This window comes from Pezoporus flaviventris, unplaced genomic scaffold (assembly GCF_033815535.1).
Source record: "Pezoporus flaviventris isolate CSIRO_AGI_PZ_B2104156 unplaced genomic scaffold, CSIRO_AGI_Pfla_v1 ptg000003l, whole genome shotgun sequence".
In the NCBI taxonomy this organism is placed as follows: Eukaryota; Metazoa; Chordata; class Aves; order Psittaciformes; family Psittacidae; genus Pezoporus; species Pezoporus flaviventris.
The window spans coordinates 8981964-9003606 of NW_026892551.1; the positions used below are offsets into that span (position 1 = coordinate 8981964).

Below are 21643 nucleotides of genomic sequence, written 5' to 3' on the forward strand. Positions count from 1 at the left end.
GGGACCCCTCTGTGCCCAGCGGTGTGATTATCAGTAATTCATATTTGGTGTTACCCAGCTATAATTACTGTTGAAATAGCTCTAAATGAGTCTCCGTGCCTTCAGTGTAGGTGAGTAATTAAATTCTAATAGGAAGGAAAAAAGCATGCAAGTCTTTAAGCACGTATAATTTTAGCATGGACTTAACTTTAGAAACCAAGAGTCAGAGGTACACATCAAGTACAAATTAATACATTGTTTGAGAAAAACACGCAAGTTTTGCTCTAATATATGAAATTACTTGAGGTTCAGTTGGTAAAATGAAATAGCTTTATATTATGATTTTTTTTTTATACATAGTTTATTGCCCTAAGGAAGGTACACTTCACATATGCTAGAACACGTGCTTTGATCTCACAAATGTGAGCAAAGGTGGCCAGCCTCTCTAATAAGCACAATATGGCAAGGTGTTGTACTCCTGAAGGAACTAGAAATTCCCAGAATTTGTTTAAGGTAAGCTGAGAGTCACTGTAGACACTTAATTGTCTCAGCATAAGAAGTGGTATGATGCTTGCAGATCTCTTTCACTACTCACAGCAAATGTATTGCAGTCCATGCTTTGCAGTGCCTGAAGGAATCTAAACATGTCATCATCACTAGTGCTAATCATGATCAAGGGCCTGGAGTGGGAATACAGCAGGAACAAACCTGTACCACAGAGCAGCCAAAAGATGGGACTAGGAAATAATGCCTTTGTGATGGGGAGCATTGAGTTGTGCCTCTTGCTCAGCAGCTGGCATGGTCAGGGAGGGCGCTAACCTTTACCTGTGATTCCTGACATGTTGCAGAGCGTTGAGTGCTACTACTTTCTATGTGTGCCGTGTTTATTCTAGCACAAACATCAAAGTTCAGATGTAACTGGTAGCTTTTTCAAGGAGGATTTAGAGCGAAATCTACAGAAATAAATATATAAAGGCATTTATTCTCTGTCCTTCTCAGGGATGTTTCCCATGGACACAGCATTTCTATACTCCAGAATTTCTTTTATGGATTTACTTAGCAGAAGCAGAATATACAGACACTTTTGGCAGCAGAGCTGGCATGTTTTTGTGTCATGCACAAGCAGTGCTCTGCCTCTAGAGGTATAAAGATAATGGAAGTGCCACTGATCATGCCAGCAGAGGATCTTCTATTCAGCCGGAGCTGTGTACATAATCACTAAATTACTTACTTAGTCAAAACCCAAGGTATTTGACCAAGTGTGGCTCTTGGGTTACAGGAGTCCTGTTCAAAACTGCTTGAGTCACTAAATAAGAGTTTGTCCTGAGTTTTGTGTTTGCCTTGTGAACAGTCTTGCTGTTGGCTCAAGCAGCCAAAGCAAGCGCAGCTTCTCCAGAAGAGCTCTAGCTGACTGTCCTGATAAAAATGTACTTAACACAGAACAGTCCTCTACTTTTTCCAGATTGTACACGGTCTCTATGATGCCTTCTGTGGCTTCTGCAGGCAGGATGCTGGAGACATTGGATTGAAATTTTTTCTCCAAGTCCTCCTTTTTCAGGGGTTTCCTCCAGTGCCCATAGAACGTGTCGCAGCGGTCGCTGATCGTGTTGCCATCCTGAAGCATGACGCTCACTTCGCAGTAAAGACTCTCAAAGCTAGGTGTGTTATCAGGAGAGTGCTCCAGTTGTGTTTTGCAGAGGAGCTCCCGCAAGGCCGGCCGGTGAATGTTCTCACTGGTGAAGGACTGGACCGACATGCTGCCGTCCAGCAAAGCAGAGCACGCAACAAACTGGAAGGAGTGTCGAGCTTCATGCTCTGAGGTAGGGCTGGCTCTGTTCACGTATTTGACGTCTGGGACTCTGAGAATGACTTTCTCAATTTTATGAAGGGGGAGCAAGTTGCTGCTCTCCACAAGCTTCCTCCTAACAGAAGATGCTGCATCAGCCACCCAGTGTGTTCCAAGGTGAGCAGGAAAGCGTTTAATGGCGACATCTTGCTGGTCTAACAGCCACGGATAGGACTGCAAGGTTGGCAGAGTCTGTGGGTTGTAATCTGTATAAAAGGCACCTATTCCGGACTCCATATCCAAGATCTGCTTGTTTCCTTGAAGGCCCTGTGATGCTAAGCAAGCTGCTTCCAGTCCATGCTTGGCAGCATTGCCAACATGGAGGGGCTTCGTTTGGGTTGCTGCATTAGCCAGTGGGGCACCTGCATAGGAGGCAGCGATAGCCAAGGTGTTTTTACATTGCAGTTGATCAAGAGCTAGCAGTTTAGCACAAGCTGCTGCACTCCCCATTGTACCAACCACAGTAGGTGGGTGAAACCTGAGAAAACAAAAATATCTTCATTACCATATTTCAAAAAGTCATCTGAACTCACTATATACAAAAGCTCCAATTTCCTAGCACTGCTGTGGAAGACAGATTGAGGCATAAAGAAACATACACTCAAAATTCATGTGTGGCTCTAGTGGAAAAAGTTGTTGGTTTTCCCCAGGAATAAGTTAAACTGGAATAGTACTACTTCCAATAGGTCTTCCCCAGAAAGCAATTGAAATTTTAGAACTGCTCATAATTTGAGGCACACCAAGCAGAATAATGGCAAAAGCATCACAGTTTATAGTCTTCTGTACATTGGGGGAGGCAAGTTTTGTCATTCTGAAGTAGTTTTGTAAAACTGATAGAAGGAACACACAAAAAAATAGCAAGAAGACATCTAGTCCATCCCATGTTTCAAGGCTTTCCCCTAAGCACACCCCATCTTCCTGGGCTCTGCTCTGGGCCCAGCTCCAGTGGCTCCCCTCTGCTGAGAGCGAGGCACTGTTTGCAGTAGAGGCATGATCGTATGTATTCGTGAGAGCTTGAAATCTCTGCTGTTAATCATTGCCTTTTTGCTGCTGTTTTTAATAGATAGGGAGATCATTACATCCTTCTTGTAAACTGCTCAATGCTCTCATAAAGACAGCTATTAGCTAAGCCATAAGGAGTCATGTAAGTGTATTTATGTTTAAGATGAACCTTTCTTAACTTTCCAGACAAGCAACATAGAAAATATGAATGTCTATGCTATCTGTATTTTAACTGGCATTTAATTAAGTGTATTAACACTGAGAAAACAAACCCATTCCACTCAACTTTCCACTTGAAGCATTTCTTTGTACCTTTTGGGGATATTCCTGGCTTCATTGGAGAAGCGCAGCAGCCGGCCTTGCACTTCGATTCCCACATTGAAAGCTAAGAGCAGATCAAGACCTGAGATTTTTTTCTTCTGAGGAAAGGCCTCTGAGAGTGCAATCACAGCAGGAAGCACAGCCCCAGACGGGTGCGTGGCAGGATGCCACGTGTCGTCAAAATCCATTGAGTGCACCTAATGGAAAGAAAAGCCTCGACGTGTCATCAGAAATAAACTCTGAGTTGGCAAGACTGGCTCAGTCAAATGAAACTACTGAAATCAGTATAAAAAAGGGCTGAAGAACTAAATTTTCCTTAGAAAACAAATCTTCAGAAGTCCTTCTTTCAAAGACCTTTACTCCCAACATGGCTCCATGAGAAGTGGCAATGCAATACAAATCTTGCCTCAAAGGAGTGGAATTCTAATTCAAGTTGTAGCAGTCTAAAACCAATATGACAATGATTCATCTTTCCTACAATAGGGTTTTGCTGCTTTAATTAGACTGGTATAATTAAAGCAGTAGTTCTAGGTTCATCATATGAATGGTGAATTTTCACTTCCCCCAAAACAGTATATAAACATGTTGAAACTACTTCCCCAGTGCTGCAACTGATGCTGCCATTAGGGCTCACACCATTAAAGCTGTAGCAGTCCAGTCCATACTGCTAACTCTTAAGTTATACCATCAGAACAGCTTCTTCAGTGCAACCCTCCACAGGCAACAGGTACAAGCCTGCAAATGTACATGAGGCTTTAGCCTGAATTCTCAGCACATTGACCTATCACATGAAGAACCAGACTCCCTGGGGTTGCTAGGACTGGGAGAATGTTGGTCTTAAAAATGTGATAAGCCGTTTAGTCCTTGAGAGTGTCCAGAGAGGTGCCTCCTCTCTCCCATGCCCACAGCCCAGCTGCTTGGGAAGACTGGGTATTCCCAGCATGGTAGGAGACTACTGCCAGCAATGCAGTCAGTGTTTGCAACGTACTGCTTGACGGACCCCCACACCTCCCACCAAGATTTTGAGAATCCCCAAGGACTTGAGAACATCAGGGGCAGCACTTCTAATAACAATATCTCAAAAGCTGAACTTTCATGCCTGTTCACCCATGTCTTACTTCAGAGCAACTGGGAAGGTGGTCAGTCTCCCCAGCGCTCAAGTCTTGCCCCATAACACAGGGAACATGCACTTCTGAGGACCGTGTTTCTGAACAGGCATAAGAAAACATAGTTTCTACCTTGAAAAACTTAGATGCCAGCTGGAAAGATGCCCTGCAGTGCTGGAAAAGTTGTGCCCAATACCCAGTAAGCTGTGTTCTTGGCATCTTCAATAAGCACTCAGAATTAACCCGTGACTGAGATGTAAACTGAAATGATCATACACATGTTAAAAGCCACATTTGAATGTCAAATGGACTGCTAGTTGCTGGGAGGATCCAGATCTCTTTTCCAAGGTAATTTTTTCTACATTGGAAATGAGGTGTCAAACTGGACCTCTGATCTTGTTGTTGCAGTAATTCAGATAGGTTTAATATTACCATTTCCTTTGTTGGTCACCTTTGCTAGTTTTGCATAATTGCCAATTTTGTCTACCCCACCTCTTGTGCATATTTCAGTTTCAAATGGTTTCAACCTTAATCTGAGTTTAGACAAATGTATGGGGAAACTGTTACTGCTTTAATGACAATGTATGTGTCCAAAACGTATGGTTGGCTTTTGCAAACTGCATAACCAAAGATTAAATTGCCTTGTGATATTTTATGCGTGTATGTATATGTGCATCTGTCTGTATTTGCGTTTTTCTGCAACTGTACTTTGCCAGCTGGCATGAAATTTGGATCCCAGTGAAATCAGCCAGAGCTAGGAGTATCTCTTTATAATGCAGCTGTAGCAAGGTTGTAACAAGCTGTAGAGTTCTGACCTTTGAAAACACCCTTGAGTCCCACATTAAAGGTAAGGGATGCTATTGAGCTGGGTCAGATATGTATTATACCGTGATCTCAGTTTCATTGGGAGAAAGTTGAAGCGCATTAGGAGAACGGTGTAGGAAAGTTTTGTAGCAGGCTTCAGGCAGAAGAATAAAGTAAACCAAGATTTTAGGAGCTTTCTGTTCTCTCTAGATCAAGAATGGCATCAATTACTGTGATTTAAGAGCAAACAAAAGAGCATCCCTTACAGCCACTCCATTCACAAAAGCTGCATACAGAGGAGGCAGTCGGAAATCCAAGTGGCCCCAGATGGTACTGGATATATCTGAGCTGTAGATCTGAAAGAAATTGTCATAAATTAATTCAAAATCCTGAACCCAAGGATGAATGTGTGCCATATCTCTGACGTAACCCAGATCAGGCTGTACCCTCTTGGGACCCAATTGTTCCCCTTCATGAGAAAAACACTGTTTTTTAGAAAGTATGAAAAGAAACTTTCCTGTTGGTTTATGTCCCTTACCACCTGAACAGACCTCAGGTGCCAGACCAACACCATGCACCCAGCCATTCAATACCTTCACACAACCTCTGGCCATTGGTATCCCTTCCCACAGCCCATCTGCAGTTGTCTCAATACTGTCATCATCTTGTTGGGGAAGATCTCCAGCTAAAGGTTCTGGTTTTCTACTTTTCAGAAGACCCTGAATAAACGATATACAGGCTCCTGGAGCAAGTAGCCCCAAGCTCCTTTCCTTTTGCTCTGCAGATCTTTGTAGCCAATAAAAAGATTTTACAGAATTAAATAGAACAAAACCCCCCTAGTTTGGGAAGGGGTGAGCTCTGTGCAAATGGACTCACAGAACTCTGGAGCACGAGTCCAGCTGGGCAAGTCTGGTCAATAAAACAGCAGGTGAAACTCCTCCTCATGTGCTCCTCTGTTGGGAAGGCTTCTCCTCAGGGTCAAGTACTGCTCAAGTTTAGGGAAAGCAGGACTGGAGAAACATAACCAGTGTACTCCAGGCAATAATTATATTTTGGGAAGTAAGCCACTTATAGCTCTCCATCCCATTAACAGTCTCTTCTTTTTGAAAGTTGATGATAAGGGATATTTACTTTGCTGATGTTTCTGAGAAAATCTCACAGGCGAAATAGCAACAATTCTTAATTATCTGTGCTTGCAGGGGGTTATCTTAACATGCATTCTGTTACAGAGGCTTTTGCCCATCCAGAGTTTAATAACTCAAGCAATGAAGTTTCCCTGTGTGAAGTGGGAAGAACCCTGTGTCTCTCTTTCTGTCCCCCAAAGAATTTCACCATGAGGAAATTTCCCCTTATAGCCCTAATTTTCCCTTACTGTCCTTAAAGCTGAACTTCAGGGCATGCTATGAATGCCAGGCATCTTACCTTGCTGTATTGTGTCACTTTGTGGCAGACCTCAGTGTTGGTACCCAGAAGCCCCACTCCAAGAGTATCAAGAATCATTCGCTTGCTTCTCTGAATGACTTGGTCTGTCAAGTGGTTTGCATTCAAACCATGAATAACACTGGCAAAATTTCCTGTAATTGTCTGGGAGGGGGAAAAAAAAAATAAAAAATATATTTCTGTTAATTTAAAGAAAACACATTTTTTTTTCTTCCTTTTCTTTCCTCTTTCTTTCAGTTTCAGACTACTACTTAGCATACCAGCCATTTCTATTGCCCTGCCCATTCTTACATGAATTGCATCAGCAAAACTAAGGTTTGAATTCTTCCTCTTTTTATTCCCAGAAATGCCACAGTGTTATTTATATTTTATTTATACTTTCATCAGTGTCTGTCTCTCTTCTGTATTTCTGCCGCTTCCTCCTTGAGTCCTTGAGGGTAAGTACTGCAGGTGATGTAACTTTGGAAGATATCTTCATCTCCACCTCTATACACATACGAACATATATAAAACAAATAGATAGCAAAACCCACCTCGCTTTCTATAGCACCTTGCTATTGCAATCAGTGGGAAAGCAGCATTTCAATCCCGTGCAGCCACTGCCACACAAGGAGGAAATATTTAATCTCCCCGAGTAGCAGAATTACTTTCCCAAATCTTGCTGAGCTTGCAGTTCAGTAGGACTGGCATCTCTACCTTGCACCTGATGCTCCTAGCTCCCAGCTCTCACTGAATTCATACTCAGCTGGGGTCCCAGCTTTTCTCCAAGACAAGATCTCACCTCTTTGAAAGCAGTGGCTCTTTGTTCCTGCTGATCTGGGAATTATATCTTTTTTTTTTTTTTTTTTTTCCCTTTACTTTCCTATTGAACCTATTATGCAAGTTCAGCCTGCTTCTTGGCTGGAGCTGTTAGTTGCCATTAATACATCTATTAGAAATCTAGAACTTCCCTTTTCTGACCATTAGAAACATCCCCATATAGAGGTATATATTATTTACAACCAGTATACACACACACTTGCTTTTTTTTCATATTGGTATTACTGAATATAGCTGTTGTCCCTTTTGGAAACTGTCTCCTTCCATTCATCCTAACCCTTCTTCTACTCCCCTGTACATATCCGCACAAGGTGGTATTTCCTCTTAGCCTGCATTTTGCTAAAGTAAACCAAACAGTGCTGCTTTCTCCTTTATAATGTAGACTCACCCCTAACTATACTAGTAGCTTTTCAATGCGCTGTTCACATTTGATTTCTATCCTATAGCAATGGTGACCAGAATTGTACCCATTATTTCAGACAAGTTCTCACTCGGCTTTGTACTAAAGCATTAAGACTATCTTGAGGAACAGAAGTCATTTAAAGGAGGTGAACCACATATCCCAGTGGTTCCCTAAACATAGAGAGTGAGGATACAAAAGCTAGAACAGAAAAGTGCATCTTACAGTGCAAAGAAACAAGACAGTACCTTTGCCCACATCACAGAGGGATGGTGCAAGGTTCCAGAGAGATGCAGCAAATGAGTGGTAGCCAGTGAGCAGGGGAAATAATTCTCTCACTATTTATACGGGTAAGTCTGGGGTGGGGAAAAGAAATATTGGGCCTTTTTTCTTGCTCATCATGTCCTGCCCATTTCCTCCTCTGCCTGGAAATGTTCCTTTTTCTTCTTTCTTTCAACTTTCCTCTAACTGTAGCATAAACTGCTGGGACATGTGCTATGGGACTTTACCAGTCACATTCACATGTTGTGTAAACTGATACATGTGATGTTTTATTACCAGATAGAAACCAGTATATTGAGTGTCTTACATTTGTTAGTATGGAAAGAAGAGGTCATCAGGTGTGTCAGGTTAATCTTGGGCAACCACAGTAGTCCATGGATAACTCTACTGGTTGAGTGAGCAATCAGCCCAGTACTAGACTATAGGATGGCAGAAGCTGTTTTAACTTAAACAATCTGTTGTTTTGTTTTTTTCTTCCTTCATTATATGTCTCTTCTATAATATGTAGAATTCAGACAAGGGAAATGTATGGCATAAGAACTTCAGAACATAAACTATATTAAGGCAGCTCTTGGGGGTTGGACTAGATGACCTTTCAAGGTCTCTTCCAACCCAAACTATTCTATGAATCTATTATTCTGTGGTTCTTGGTATTTAACAGTGTTTTAACAGCATGAATCACTGTGTGAGACCATAATTTCTACTAGCAGGTTTTCTGCATCTCAGTCAAGGATGCTTTCTCTCAAGAAGGAGGCAATTCTCCCACCACCAGTTTAGGCATCTGGGGGAATCCCAGACTGCTACGAGATAGTGAGTCGGAAATCCCTGCCCATCCCATCAGGAAGGGAGCAGACCCCAGAGGAGCAGGCATAGAGGCCACTGAGTAATTCTGAAGTGAAAAAGTAATGTATGTCAGAAGTTTGGCACCTCCTGGATTACAAAACAAAGCATCAAGTCTTCTCAGGATTGCAGTCTTGCACTTCCATGCTAAAGCACTGCCTAAAACTTACTGTAGGAACCTCAGCCCTTTACTCAGCCTAGCCTCAAATAATTTTGTAAAGCTGTATCTAATCCCTGAGTGCTTCCAGGTAGAGACTGGCATAGGTCTGTAGATGAAGTCAAACATTGATTTGAGTAGCTTTTATTAATACTAACAGGTCCTGTTTTAGGCTGCATCCTCTTCCCTCTCCTGTTCCTGGACACATAGTCCTCTTCATCCTCCTTGTGCCAGTGCTGAAGCTGAGCACACCCTTTTCTGAGCTGGTCCAGCCTGTCTCCAGAGCCAGCTCAGGGATTCTCAACAGCCAGGCAAAACTGAGTTTCTTGCCTCAGAAATGCAAAATGAAATCTAGGAGCACATGTGGAGGGAAACAGAAGTAGGGCTAGCAGTATTCCAGGAAATTCTGGGAGGGCATGTGCAGGTAAAAAGAGGTGAGAGGGCATTAGCTGGTTTTGAGCAAGCTCTAACCCAGACATTTGCCTATTTTGCCTGTGCCTTGAGCCAGCTCTGCTTATGGATGTCATCTTCAGGTGCCTAACTTGATGCTGAAAATTGCACTGGGTAAGCTTACGAGTGCCTTAAATGATAGAAGCAGTGATGTGACTTTTTTCAGATTTAGCCAAAGAGGCTGAGGCCCAGGAGGCCCAAACCCCAGCCCTACAAACACATACACACTTTTGTATGGGCTAATCTGCATTATGTGTAAGCTCCATTTAAAAATCTTATCCTTTCTCTTCAGTATGAGCAGCTGTTCAGCATGGCATGGCTAAACCTCTTCCCACACACATTTCTTTTTGAGTATACCACTTTCTTTATGCATATTTCTTCACTCATGTATGCATAACCTGCATCTACATACAATATCCAAGCAGCATTTACTAGTTCCTGGGTGAGATGTGCATTTTGGCCAAATCCTGAGCCCATGGGGAGACAGAACCAGAATGTTCATCAATGTGTCTTCCTTGCCCCCTCATTTCCATGCTAAGGAAAACCTCACAGGTGGCCTGGATGTGCTGAAGGATTACCTTTGGTGCTGATAAAATCCAGCCCAGCTAACAGGATTACTCACACAGACAAGTTTGGCAATGGCTAGAAAGGCTAGTAGAAGTTAATGCTATTAGTCTGAAAAACGGAAACATCTTCTTAACTTTCATTTTTGTTTTTCCCTGCAGAAAATGGAAGAAAATATGTAAATCACAGAACCACGGAATCACAGAGTGGCTGAGGTTGGAAAAGATCATCTGGTCCAAACTGCGTACTTTAGCAGAGCTATGCAGAGCAGGTTGTCCAGCACCGTGTCCAGTTGGGTTTTGGATATCTCCAAAGATGGAGACTCCACAGCCTCTCTGGGAAACTTGTGACAGTGTTTGACCACCAAAAAATTGCATATTCATACCCTAAAGTCAGTCCCCTTTCAGTCATTTGCTTCCTTTACCTTTGGGGTATCTGTTATAGTCTCATTCTGTTTCTGATTTCTTCCTCAAGTGAAGCTGAAGTGAAAGTTTTAATATCTCCTTGATCCCTCTGTGCTTCTGTATGGCACAAAGGAGACACAACCGCCCCACAGGAGAATTTCCCCACATAAGAAGCAATGTGGGACCCTTTTTATTTCCCCTGACAACTCCAATGGACGGAACAGTGAATACATCTGAATGCCTAAAAAGCATGAGAAAACTATGCAATAATGCAATTCCTGATTAATTTATTATTTTAATGACTGCTCTAATACAGCTGGCATTCTACTGGAAAGCCCACAATCAGAACTGAGAAAAAATGGCCCATAAATCATTTTATTTCTAGAAGGCACAGTGTAGTGTCAGCCTGTAGGACTGTGTCCTCAGCCTTCATTATTCCTCAAAACAAGGTCCATACAACAGCTTACAGTTTGCAATGCCTTACATCCCCCCAAACACTTTGAAACACTGTTAGTGGAAGTAATAAGTGCATAGCTGCCTTTAATCCCATGTTAAGACTCCAAAGTGAATTCAGATTGGAGCCAGAACTTGTGCCTTGCAGTGTGATGTGTGGTCACATGCTGCTAGCTGATCTCAGATACATGACCACTTCCTTACATAACCTTGATTGCAGGATGGATTGTCCCATGTATTGCAATAGGAGGATCAGTACTATTTAAGGACTGGACAGAGATATGAGAAAGTGACTTCCTTAAACAAAAAATGAAGTGAAGCTGTAAATGCAAATAATTAAGTTACCTGGGAGACCAGTTTCCAAAATGTGGTCTGAAGACCTCAGAGTCAGATGGACACTGTAGACTTAGGAGTGAAAGGAAAGCAATATGATTATCACTGTAGGGGGAAGAGGCATCTATACAAAGTCCTGTACATCCACAGGAGAATTCGTAGGGGTCGAAACAGAAGAAGGTTGAAAAGCAGTGACCGAGAGTTTGGAACAGTCTGTCCACCCTGACAAAGGGAATCTGCTGCTTTCCTCTTCTTTGACACTCTATGCATGGTTCAGCAATTTGGGCAGACAATTTGTTAACTAGTGAGCATGATGGAAAGACAAAATGCATTCATCCAAATGCCATTTGCAACATCATGCACAGCTACAGTAATGAGCTCTGTTGATTACAGAACAAGGCTTTAGAAAACCAGTGCCCCACAGAGTCTATTTTCTCATGCTGACATCACATTTTTAAGCTGCTTTTTCTTTCTTTTGCCTCCAGTTATTTCAGGCTAAACTCTGCCCACACCTGCAAGCTGTATGGTTGCAACTGAAAGCAGATTTGGCCATAGCCTTGTGTTTCTTTTGTTCTAAAGAAATATAAAAAATGATGACAAAAATGCAGAGTCCAAGCTTCCTTTTCTTTAAGCCAGCCTTTAAGATGTGACTTTGTTCATGGGCTGTGCTGAGATGAGAAAATGGGAGGCAGGTGCCAATGTGCTCTGTTTGCAGAACCTTTCGAATTGCTTAGGGTCTGAAAGCACCTTACAAGTGCAGGACCTGCTCCTCTGCCCTCTGCTGGGATATTTTAAGTTCAATAAAGAGCTAAGAATCTTAGCAAATGGCCTGGAATACGTGGTTTAATGTGAATGCTGCTAACAGCCATACAGCCATAAACTTTGGGATCCCACAATTCTTCACCACTATCATTACAGTCTTCTGTGCCTCTTTTTTCCACAAGCCTACCATCTCATGTTCAACAGCAGCTACTGAGCCAGCCAGCCATAACACACAGCATATGTAATAGGCAATGATTGCACCATAAAATGTATAATTCTGGAAATTTCTGGCCTACAGTAGTTGCCCAGTTCCCTTACTTCCACAGCTAGTGACAACAGCAGTACAGTCTCTGAGAAGTTACAACACTCTTGTTTCCTTTTCTCAAACTTGCCTTGGAAGTGCCAGGCCCTATTCTGGTAAAAGCTGCTACAAGTCAGCACATGAGGTCTACATTACACAGTCCTTACAACCTTCATAAATTAGCTGTGCTATTCCTAAGGCAAGTCCTTGCGGTTCATTTAAACTTGCAATGCAGATGTTGATTTGCTTAAACGAGCTGTAAGAGGTACCAGACATAGCTGGGATAATCATGTAGGGTCTTGGTGAAGGCAATCAATCATTTCAGTATAGACATATTGTGAACAGGCCTCAAGCAACTGCAGTAGAGGCAAAAGCATGTTTGAAGCGAAAGAGTGTGTTGCAGGATGATTAGGCAAGTCCCTTTGATATAATTGATGGAGTAATGTGAAGGGGCATGAACTATAACAGCGCGAGAAGACACCACATTTCTATGAAATTCCGATTGGCGCAGTGCAAATGTTAGGTCTCACCCATACCATAGCCTTTACCTGTGATACTAGTGCCAGTGTTCAGATACTGACAGTGCAAGGGGCTACACCGTACTTACCTGCCCCAGGTTCACAGCTCAGGAGGAGGAGGTGTAGCGGAAGGTGACACAGCCAGGCCCAGACCCCTGTGAACCACTCTGCACCCTGGAGTACCACCTCTTCTCCCTGGGATGCCTCACAGGCAAGTTCCCAAAGCTTTTCTTTATCCCACTGTAGCTTCCTACCCTATTTGCTAAAGAAATAAGGTTACCTAGCAGGTGGCTGTACAGGATTTCTGTATGGCATGACCTCCACTCTGAATATAGCAGCAAGTGTAGGAGATCACGTAGGTTTTCTGTATGTGCATAGACTTTGCTGTAACTTCCCCTTGCTGACGGTTTTGGCAGCTTGGGGCACACATTGCTCTCTTAATCAAAAAGCAGTCAAGATGTCTGTACTCGGCCAAAAATGCGTCCAGATGTCATTATAGGACTTGTGCCATTTGGGGAGACATTAAAACTTAACTAACATAAATTCAGAGTTTGATTAGTGGAAACCACATTACTGTGAGCACATATGAAGGAAGTGGCAATTTTAATTAGATTAACAGCAAATCTCTGTGGTGCAAATGAGGCATTAGTCACTGTGCTGGGCTGCTGCATCGTACATGCAAAGGTACCCAGCAAAGAGACCCTCCTGATCATTTCAGAGTGAGCCCAAATGTTGGGCTGTATCAGGTCCCAGCAAGCCTACAATGGTGGTCCAGTGGGCAGATACAGTATCGAGTCCTAGTATACAACAAGCTTCAACACTAACTGAGGGATAAAAGAGCCTCTCTGCATCTAAACTATTACTCAGGGATTTTGAACCACTAGGAAATTATCCCACATGCCATTACAAACTTTTTTATGCAGTGGTAGGGCTAAAATAACACCTAAAGCATATACAGCAAACCCAGAATGAATAATAAAACATTCTCCTTCAAGCAGAAACAGGTTTGGGGAGAAAAATTAATCTAATTTTGTGGGAGTTCATCCTGTCAGCAGTTGCAGAAGCACTTGAGACAGGTACTGGGAGATGCTATGCAAGCTGGTGGAATTGTTTCTCCAGCTTTCACCACAGATGCTCTCTCTCTTCCTCCCAGCTTAGTTCCTCCTAAGCATAAAGGCCCTGGAAAGATTCAGACAACCAGCCATGTTGGAAAAGCCACAGAGTACTTGTTGCTAATGGATTGCTAACTCTGCAAGCCTGGGCCATGGGTTGATTCCCTTCCACCCCCCTCTCTTAATACATGGACTGCAACATCTGCTCAAAAAATATGCTCTCACTGGGGTCCCCGAGGTAGCTCGGACATCCCATGAGCTACACGAATGTCACTGCCCTTTAAAATCTCCTTTGAGGAACTCCAGCAACTGGAGAAAGATTCCTTTTCCTCATCTGTGGTTGTACGTAGCTACATCATGTATTTTCCACCACAATATATTTCAGAAGTGAGAGGAAATATTACAAAATGGCCTAAAATTATACTTTAAATGTGGCAGCCTCTGATTTATGGTGCAATTATAAAACATGCCATGGTAGTTATTAGTCGTGAGATTGAGTATTACACGTCTCAGACTGTAAAACATACCGGAGAATTTCTAGCTGTGATTGTGTATTCACCTCTAAAGAGAAAATGGGCGTAATTACACTGACATTTATGAAAGGGAGAAATAAAAGCAAAACCAGAAGAGAAGTTAAATTTGAAGACGAGAGCTATGAATATATAGAACATTTATATTGTTACAATTTTCTAATTGAACATTTAAGCAGAAGCTAATTATTTGATTTAAATTGGCCCTTCTTTACATAAGTAGCATTTGAAGAATTTTGGCTTTTAGAATTTATAATGACACTATTTTTTTCCCTAACATTACTCATCTTCAGCATAGTAGATTGAGACAGATGCAGGAAGCATTAAAAATCAAGGAAAATACTTTCACAAAATGAAAGGAGTGATTCAGTAAGATTTGATCATCCACGCTGACTTTTCAGCATCAGCAGGGTTTAAAACTATTCACCTAAAAATGATACCTACTGTCAGAGGTAGTGGACAGTATTTACCTTTTTGCTCTGCAGCCATAGTTGGAAGATGTCCCTCCTTATGTGGCCTTGGATGTTGCAGGAGAAACAGAGTTAGCTGTAAGGAAAATAATACATTGAGTCACGGCATTTTTGATTTATAAAGTTGCTTCAGGTCGTAGTCAGAGAGAATATATGACATTAGTGCTACCACCAACTCACACAGTTTATCCTACTGACTTTGGTAACTGTTCTGCGTGGCGCAATGCCAGCACTATGGTTTTAATAAAATAAGCAAATAAACTAATCTGAGTCCTCCTTTCTACAATTAGAGGATTTCTCCATTTTTGTGATCTGGCTATTTCCATTCTTTATCAAATTGGCAGTTTTGAAGTCTATGTTGAAGTTCATGTTTTCTCTTTGGACTTTTTATTTCCTATATTTGGTATAGTATTTTATTAAACTTGGGGTTGGGGAGGATTGCAAATGAAGGAATACTGAAATATGGCACATCCTAAAATGCCAGCACAATTGCAGCGGGGCACAAATCATGCTATTCAACCAGAGATACACAATGCAATGCTGTTTCACTGCATAAGAAAAGCAGGCAGCTTCTGAGGGAATCAGCTTTAAGGAGGCAGCTTGCTGCCTGTGCTGCTTACAAATGAAAAAATAAAGCTGTGTGTTCCTCAGCTTGACCCACCCGTTGCTACTTTGTGCTTCTGCATTCCTCTGCAGCCACTGCAGCCAAAGGAAGGGCTCCTAAGGAGGAACAGGGTGACTGATGCTGAGAAGTTGTTTGTCCTCACAGCTTCCTGCTGTCTTGCCCCACTACCCTTGGCAGCCGGACTCTCCTCCACCTTCCAAGCACAACCCAGCCTTGCACTGCCCCTTTTCCTCCTATGCTAATAAGACCCAGATGTATTTTCCAAAACTCTTCTACTCCATGTGAATTTGGGAAAACTATCCAGTCAAAATCAATTGCATCAAATCCTATGTCTCCAGCAGCAGCAGGCTGAGACAAGAGAAGCCCCTCTGCTTATCCAACCTCCATGAAATAAAGGGCAACTGCTCCAAAATGTCAGTGTTTTAGAGGGAGCAGGGCAATGTATACAGAGCTGTTGGATGGAGGAGTAACCAGTCAGCCCAGAGAGCCTCTGCAGATCAGTACCAAGTTTGGCACTACAGTAAGGTCCCCACCCTCTGCCATAGTCTACAAGTGGTTTGTGACCATTCAGTTGGTGCTGGGCCTTGGCAGGCACTAACACAGACTGCTCTGCACAGCTTTCTGAGCCAGGGTTATATGGCTTTTTGTCTGCCCTCATTTTCCTTGCTGGCAGCACTTGGCTTGCCTCTTCCTGGTCCCCTGGACAATATAGCACAACTCAAAATAGCCTTGGGGCTGTGTCCAGCTGTCTGGCACAACTGGAGCAGGAGATGCCTAGCAATAATGGCAGCAGCTCCTTCCCTTTGTTTTCTTGGCCATGCACACAAGGACCTAGGGCGGATGAGCTTTGTGCTATCTGTCCTCTGCTCCTGACTTGGTTTTGTCAGTGCTCTCATTTCTAGTCAGAAATGCTGCCTGCCTCTTCCAGACGCAGTAAGAAGGTTGCCTGTGAGTTGACTTTGTGCCAGTGACTTCTTGACTCAGGGGTTTGATGCAACATGGGAGTTGACCATGTTGATGACTGCTCTTGAGCTGTGGCTGAGAAAGAAACCCCAAAGCAAACAAAAATCCCAAGCACATAATTCCTTCCTAGGATTAGATTGCTTCCACATATAGTCTGTATCCACAGTCTTTTCCTGTAAGTGTCGACATCTTTCCCAGCTAGTAGCTGTTAAGGCAGATGCTCCAAAGTTTGCAATCACGCATCCAAACTTGGCTTTCATTCCTGTGTAATAGAAGGACATGCGCTGTGAAGCCCTCCTCGACTCTATAGGTCAGCAAAGGGAAACGTTAAAGAGACAGAGAGGAAGAAAGGTTTTGTGGTCAAACTTCTGCATACTCTCCATGTGGCCATAAAAATGGTGGGGAAAGCAATGGCTAAGAGAGGGAAGAAAGTATCTGTTCATATCTATTGTATGAAATGCGGTATCATTTAATGTGATGCTGCTTCCAGACAGAGTCAGAACTATGATGAGCTTGCTCACTGAATCCAAGTGAAAAATACCGATAGATCTCTGGCCACCTTCAGCATGCTGTGCTATTTATTGCCTGGTATTATATCCCTTCTTTATGTGGAGAAATTGTCCATCCTTTATTCCTTCATTTTTTCCACTCCTATTCTCATAGGTCAGCTGAGATCATTCCCCACCTGAAACCAGTGCAGGGTGACACGTTCCCATAACTTTATCAGAAAAAGTCCACTCCAGCTTATGTCCTAGATGTGGATGCCACACTGATGCTGAAAAAATGGTGATCTTCAGTCAGACTGGCCGATAACAGGACAGTGACAAATGCTGGAATAAGATCATGATGGGACCAGCAGTGAGTGCTGGAGGTGGCACTTGGAAAGTGGTGAGCCCTCTTTTCAGTCTTGTCCCATAATTCATCAGCCTGAACAATCTCCATTAGGGTGGGTGCTTCTGACAGAGGACCTGGAGCTTTGGGAACATTCAAGAAAAAATGTGCAAGGTTGGGGGAGGAAGCTGAATTGGAGGATCTGCTTCTGGGATGTGAAAAAAGTATGGTCATTCACTGAGAAATCCCTGTAAGGATATGGAAAGATGAGCTTCAAAAGCTCAAGAGGGTGGGCAGCATATAAAGGTGAGTGTCATTACAGCATAAGGAAGCCTGTAATGGAGAGACCTGGCTTGAAGGTTGCTCATTATCCATATCATCTCTGAGCCTGAAGGGCAGTAACCAAAGCCTGCCCATAGGCTTCTGCTAATTCCATACTCTGAGAGCCATGAGAGCCTTCACAAGAAGGACAGGAAAGACCAGCAATTCTTACCTTCAGATCATGCATTTCTGAATGTTTCTGAACAAGCTGGCTCATGTCAGTCATGATCTGGTTGCAAAGGATAATGTAACTCACAGGTTACCACAGTCTGTGGTGGGATATGAGTTCAGCTGCACAGTCAGTGATGTAATCATTATTAGTGCATCCTTCTCTACAGCGCGGGTTTCATCCACAGCAGACACCCCAGAACAGACTCCAAGCTCACTATTGTTAACGAGTGATGGGATTTAAAAGACCTTTATATTCGGGACCTTTATTACTTTAACTTTGCTGTTTCTGTATCCTCAGGCTTCACATTCTCCACATTTTTATGGTGAAACTAGAATAGTAAAAACTTAAACTCTTAATTGGGTACATGACCGTGGGTGGTGATGGCTTTAAAAGCAAAAACCAAATACTTCAAGACTCTAGATCATGTTTTGAGAGAACTATATGAATATGAATCAGGAGTGAATCCATACTGGGAAATATAAATTATTTATACGTATCTAAAAGACAGAATACAGGAAATCTTAACATCTCATTCATACACATTGCCCCAAAATTATATTTGCATGAAGCCATTAACCCCAAAAGAGTTCAGATCACATGAAAGACTCACTGAGAATGTCACGTGCCTACTCTCAATGTAGGTCAGTGCATACGCATGGCAAAACTGAAGGAAACTAAAGGGAAATTATCTTCACCAAGAGAAACTCTTGCCTGGATGATGCTCCAAGTTAAAATTAAACCTGGTTCTATGATTCTATGAGTAGAGATTGGAATGACTTTCCTTAAACTGCAAAAGCATGGCATGGGGTGACATGCTTGTGTTTATCACCCATCTTGTGAGCACAATTACTAAGCATATAGGCAAAGTCACAGTAATGGCACACACAAATTAAGCATGGAAAAATGGGCAGAAGAGATATGAGCAGCAAGGTCTCTTCTTAACCCTCCTCATGGCTTGTTCACTCATAACTGAATCACACATTGTAAACATTCATCGGATACAGAAATATGTTAAAGGCACTAAGTATGAAAAAAATACAGAAAAATGGAGAGGATTCAGAGCATAAGAACAATAATAGGCCTGCAAAAGAGGTGCAAGGAGTTTGCCTAGCCTAGAAGAGAGAAATTGTGTTGTTTCACATCACAGCTAAGCCAGTTTGACCACTGGCACTTCTTTGATGCCCTCCATAGGGCTTGAACTAAGTCAGCAGAAAATTAATTTCTTAAAAGAACTGAAAGCTTCTCCACTTTGCCCTCTGAACTGGTTCATCACAATCACACAAGGGCTGGCTGAACAGGGAAAAGAATTTAGGTGTTTAATTCTGGCAACAGCTAACCTTCAGACCGGCTTAGTTTTAATATGAAAGTGCACCATATACGGGCACACAAAACAGAAATACAATCTGTATTTTAGGAAGAAAAGGATGTTGAGCAGCTTTGCTCTATCTGCTGAGAAAGAAGACAAAAAGAAATCTGCTAAGTATTTATCAAAGATTCTTGGTTTATGTGAAAAAAACCCTAAACTGAATCGTGCCTTTAATACAGGAATGGTACCGGGTACTGAAACATTAAAACACCATAAATAAGAATATTGTGGAATGCCTTCACTGGAATCATTACCAGTGTATTATGTGGATGTCTGCTGGGACTGTCCAAAGTTTCTTGCTGCCTTGGTACAGAGGTGAACTGGAGGATGATCTCTTGACATTCATTCCATCCCTCCCTTTTTCTGACTTCACGATTTACTGAGTTCACCAGAATTCAGGCTAATTCTGCCTGAATTAGCTCTAACTGAATTCAGTACTACTTAGAAAAACGGCTTTAACAAGAGCAGTGTCAGATTCTAATACTGTTACTTTACTAATATTTTGTTGAAGACCAGAGAAGCATCTGTGAACACACTGTCTATGGATGCATTATCAGACACACTGCTCATGACCTGCTTTATATTCTGGAAAACTTCCTAGATTGGCACAGCTGGTTTCTAAACACAGCATGAAAATAATCCCATGAGAATAAGTCATATTTCAGAGGTGATTCCCAGGCTTATGGCTCATTCCACAAATAGGAATGCAACACTGGCAGTTGCTCAAGCATGATGGAAAACCAGTTGTAGACACTGGAAATCAGGTCACCAACTGGGAAATGGGTACACTAAGATACACAATTTCATTAACATATCAGAAGTATAACAAACAGCAATTTTTTGTTGAAATATAAGTGATGTTCATATTCAATCTGCAGAATTGTGAAATTGGGGTTAAGTTTAAGTAGAGGGATGTGCTGCATTCAGGACTTCTTTTTTACCTTTTTCTTTTTGGAAAACTTCCAGAAATAACAGACTGCAGAATCAAAGAATCTCATTGGGAAAACACTGAAATATACTTAACTTTCTGTCTTCCCATAGTCAAGAAATGCAATTATTAGTGATGTTCTCTAGTGAACTGTTTTGTGGACAAACAAAACACCACAGCTTTCCTACACAGAACTCTCTATTCCCTTTACTGCAGGGAAGTTCTGGGAAGAGCCCTGTAGGAAGAATAGAACCAAATAATTTTACAGGCATTTATTAAGAAAATATGCCAATTCATTAATAGAACTTTGTTATCTAAGTAACTAGGCAAAACAGTTCAAATGCAGCAAGCCTGTGGAATCATCTAAGACTTTGCAGGTGAGGGATCAAGCTAAGAAGTAAGCTTTGTCGATTGTCTTTTCAAGTCTTTGGAAGTCCTGTCAAATGGAGAGGATCAATAATAATTTGGGAAGGCTTCGTAAACCCTTCAAAGAAATCTGAGCACAGAACTTGCCATGTAATCACGCCCACCCTGCTGATGCCAGTGCGGCCTCATATGGGAACCACCACTGTGGGACACAAAGCTGCCATCCACAGTTTGAGGAGCAGGCAGATTTCTTCTTTTATAAGCCCTGCTACCTTTGAAGCTGGGATCTGCTTGTTCTAATGAGACTGATTACAGAGGGAGAGGAAACTTCAAAAGGCTTCGCTGCCTCTGTGAGCTAAATAGTCAGAAGTCTGCACTGACATCCTTTTGTGACATGTACCAGAGGTTATTTTTTAACTTGTTCTCCATTCTGCCCTTTAACATTAGCATCTTCTTTCTTTTTTTTTGGTGTGAGAATGCTGAAGTTTGCAGACACCTCATAAAATAATCAGTTCCTCTGCTTTAAATGGGACTCTTTCTATATTTCTCCCTTCTGGGCTCCATGTATTTTTTTTTGCTCCTAAGTTTTCTTCTCAGTCACACATTTTTAAAGCCATTGTAATCCTGATTCAGCAGTGTGATAAATGGTTGTGACTGCCTGACTGATGAGAAAAATATTATAGGGATAATTCAATGGGAAGGGCAGTAATAACTGATACATGGAATAGGAAAGAACAAAATGCAAACAAAATCCTGAAGATTGGTCTGCAATTCCTCCAGGCCTCTGTGTGTGTGTTTATTTAATTTAATTTCACTCACTTAATGCTGAACCGTGCTGATGCTGTCTGTTCTCCTCTTGCCAGATGCAGCCCATCTAGTTTGAGTCCAAAGCAGGGTGATGCACAAGTAATCTCCCCTTTCTCAGCCCTTGAAGGAACCCATGGGTCAACATCCTCTGTTCATTTCCTTCTCTTGCTTCTGTGTGCCCTTATGGAAGCATGACTTCCTCAGCTGATCAACCGAAATACCACTTCTCATCCAAACCCTTTCTGTAAAATGTGTTTCAACAGATGCCCATATTTACAGGAATAAATTGTAAAGCCAATCTCAGAGAGAACTTCCAAGTGCCTCCGTTCTGACAGGTTTGTCTTTTCAAGGTGTAATGTTAAAAGAACAGG

General features: G+C 42.2%; 1 protein-coding gene across 4 annotated transcripts in view; it reads right to left on the minus strand.

The window, feature by feature from the left end:
• Positions 1 to 256: 256 nt before the first annotated feature.
• ACOD1 (aconitate decarboxylase 1) overlaps positions 257 to 21643 on the minus strand; it is a 35569-nt gene continuing 14182 nt past the window's right edge. For 2 of the 4 annotated variants that reach the window (XM_061445249.1, XM_061445251.1), the window contains exons 2-6: positions 14894 to 14969; positions 6481 to 6642; positions 5325 to 5414; positions 3140 to 3345; positions 258 to 2303 (exon numbers count right to left, since the gene is read on the minus strand). In XM_061445249.1, coding sequence (XP_061301233.1) covers positions 1286 to 2303; positions 3140 to 3345; positions 5325 to 5414; positions 6481 to 6558 — 1392 coding nt within the window. In that variant the 5' untranslated portion in view covers positions 6559 to 6642; positions 14894 to 14969 and the 3' untranslated portion in view covers positions 258 to 1285. Of the gene's footprint in view, positions 2304 to 3139; positions 3346 to 5324; positions 5415 to 6480; positions 6643 to 7965; positions 8902 to 14893; positions 15111 to 21643 lie in introns of those variants that run through there. The other 2 variants (XM_061445247.1, XM_061445248.1) reach the window with 2 other exon arrangements.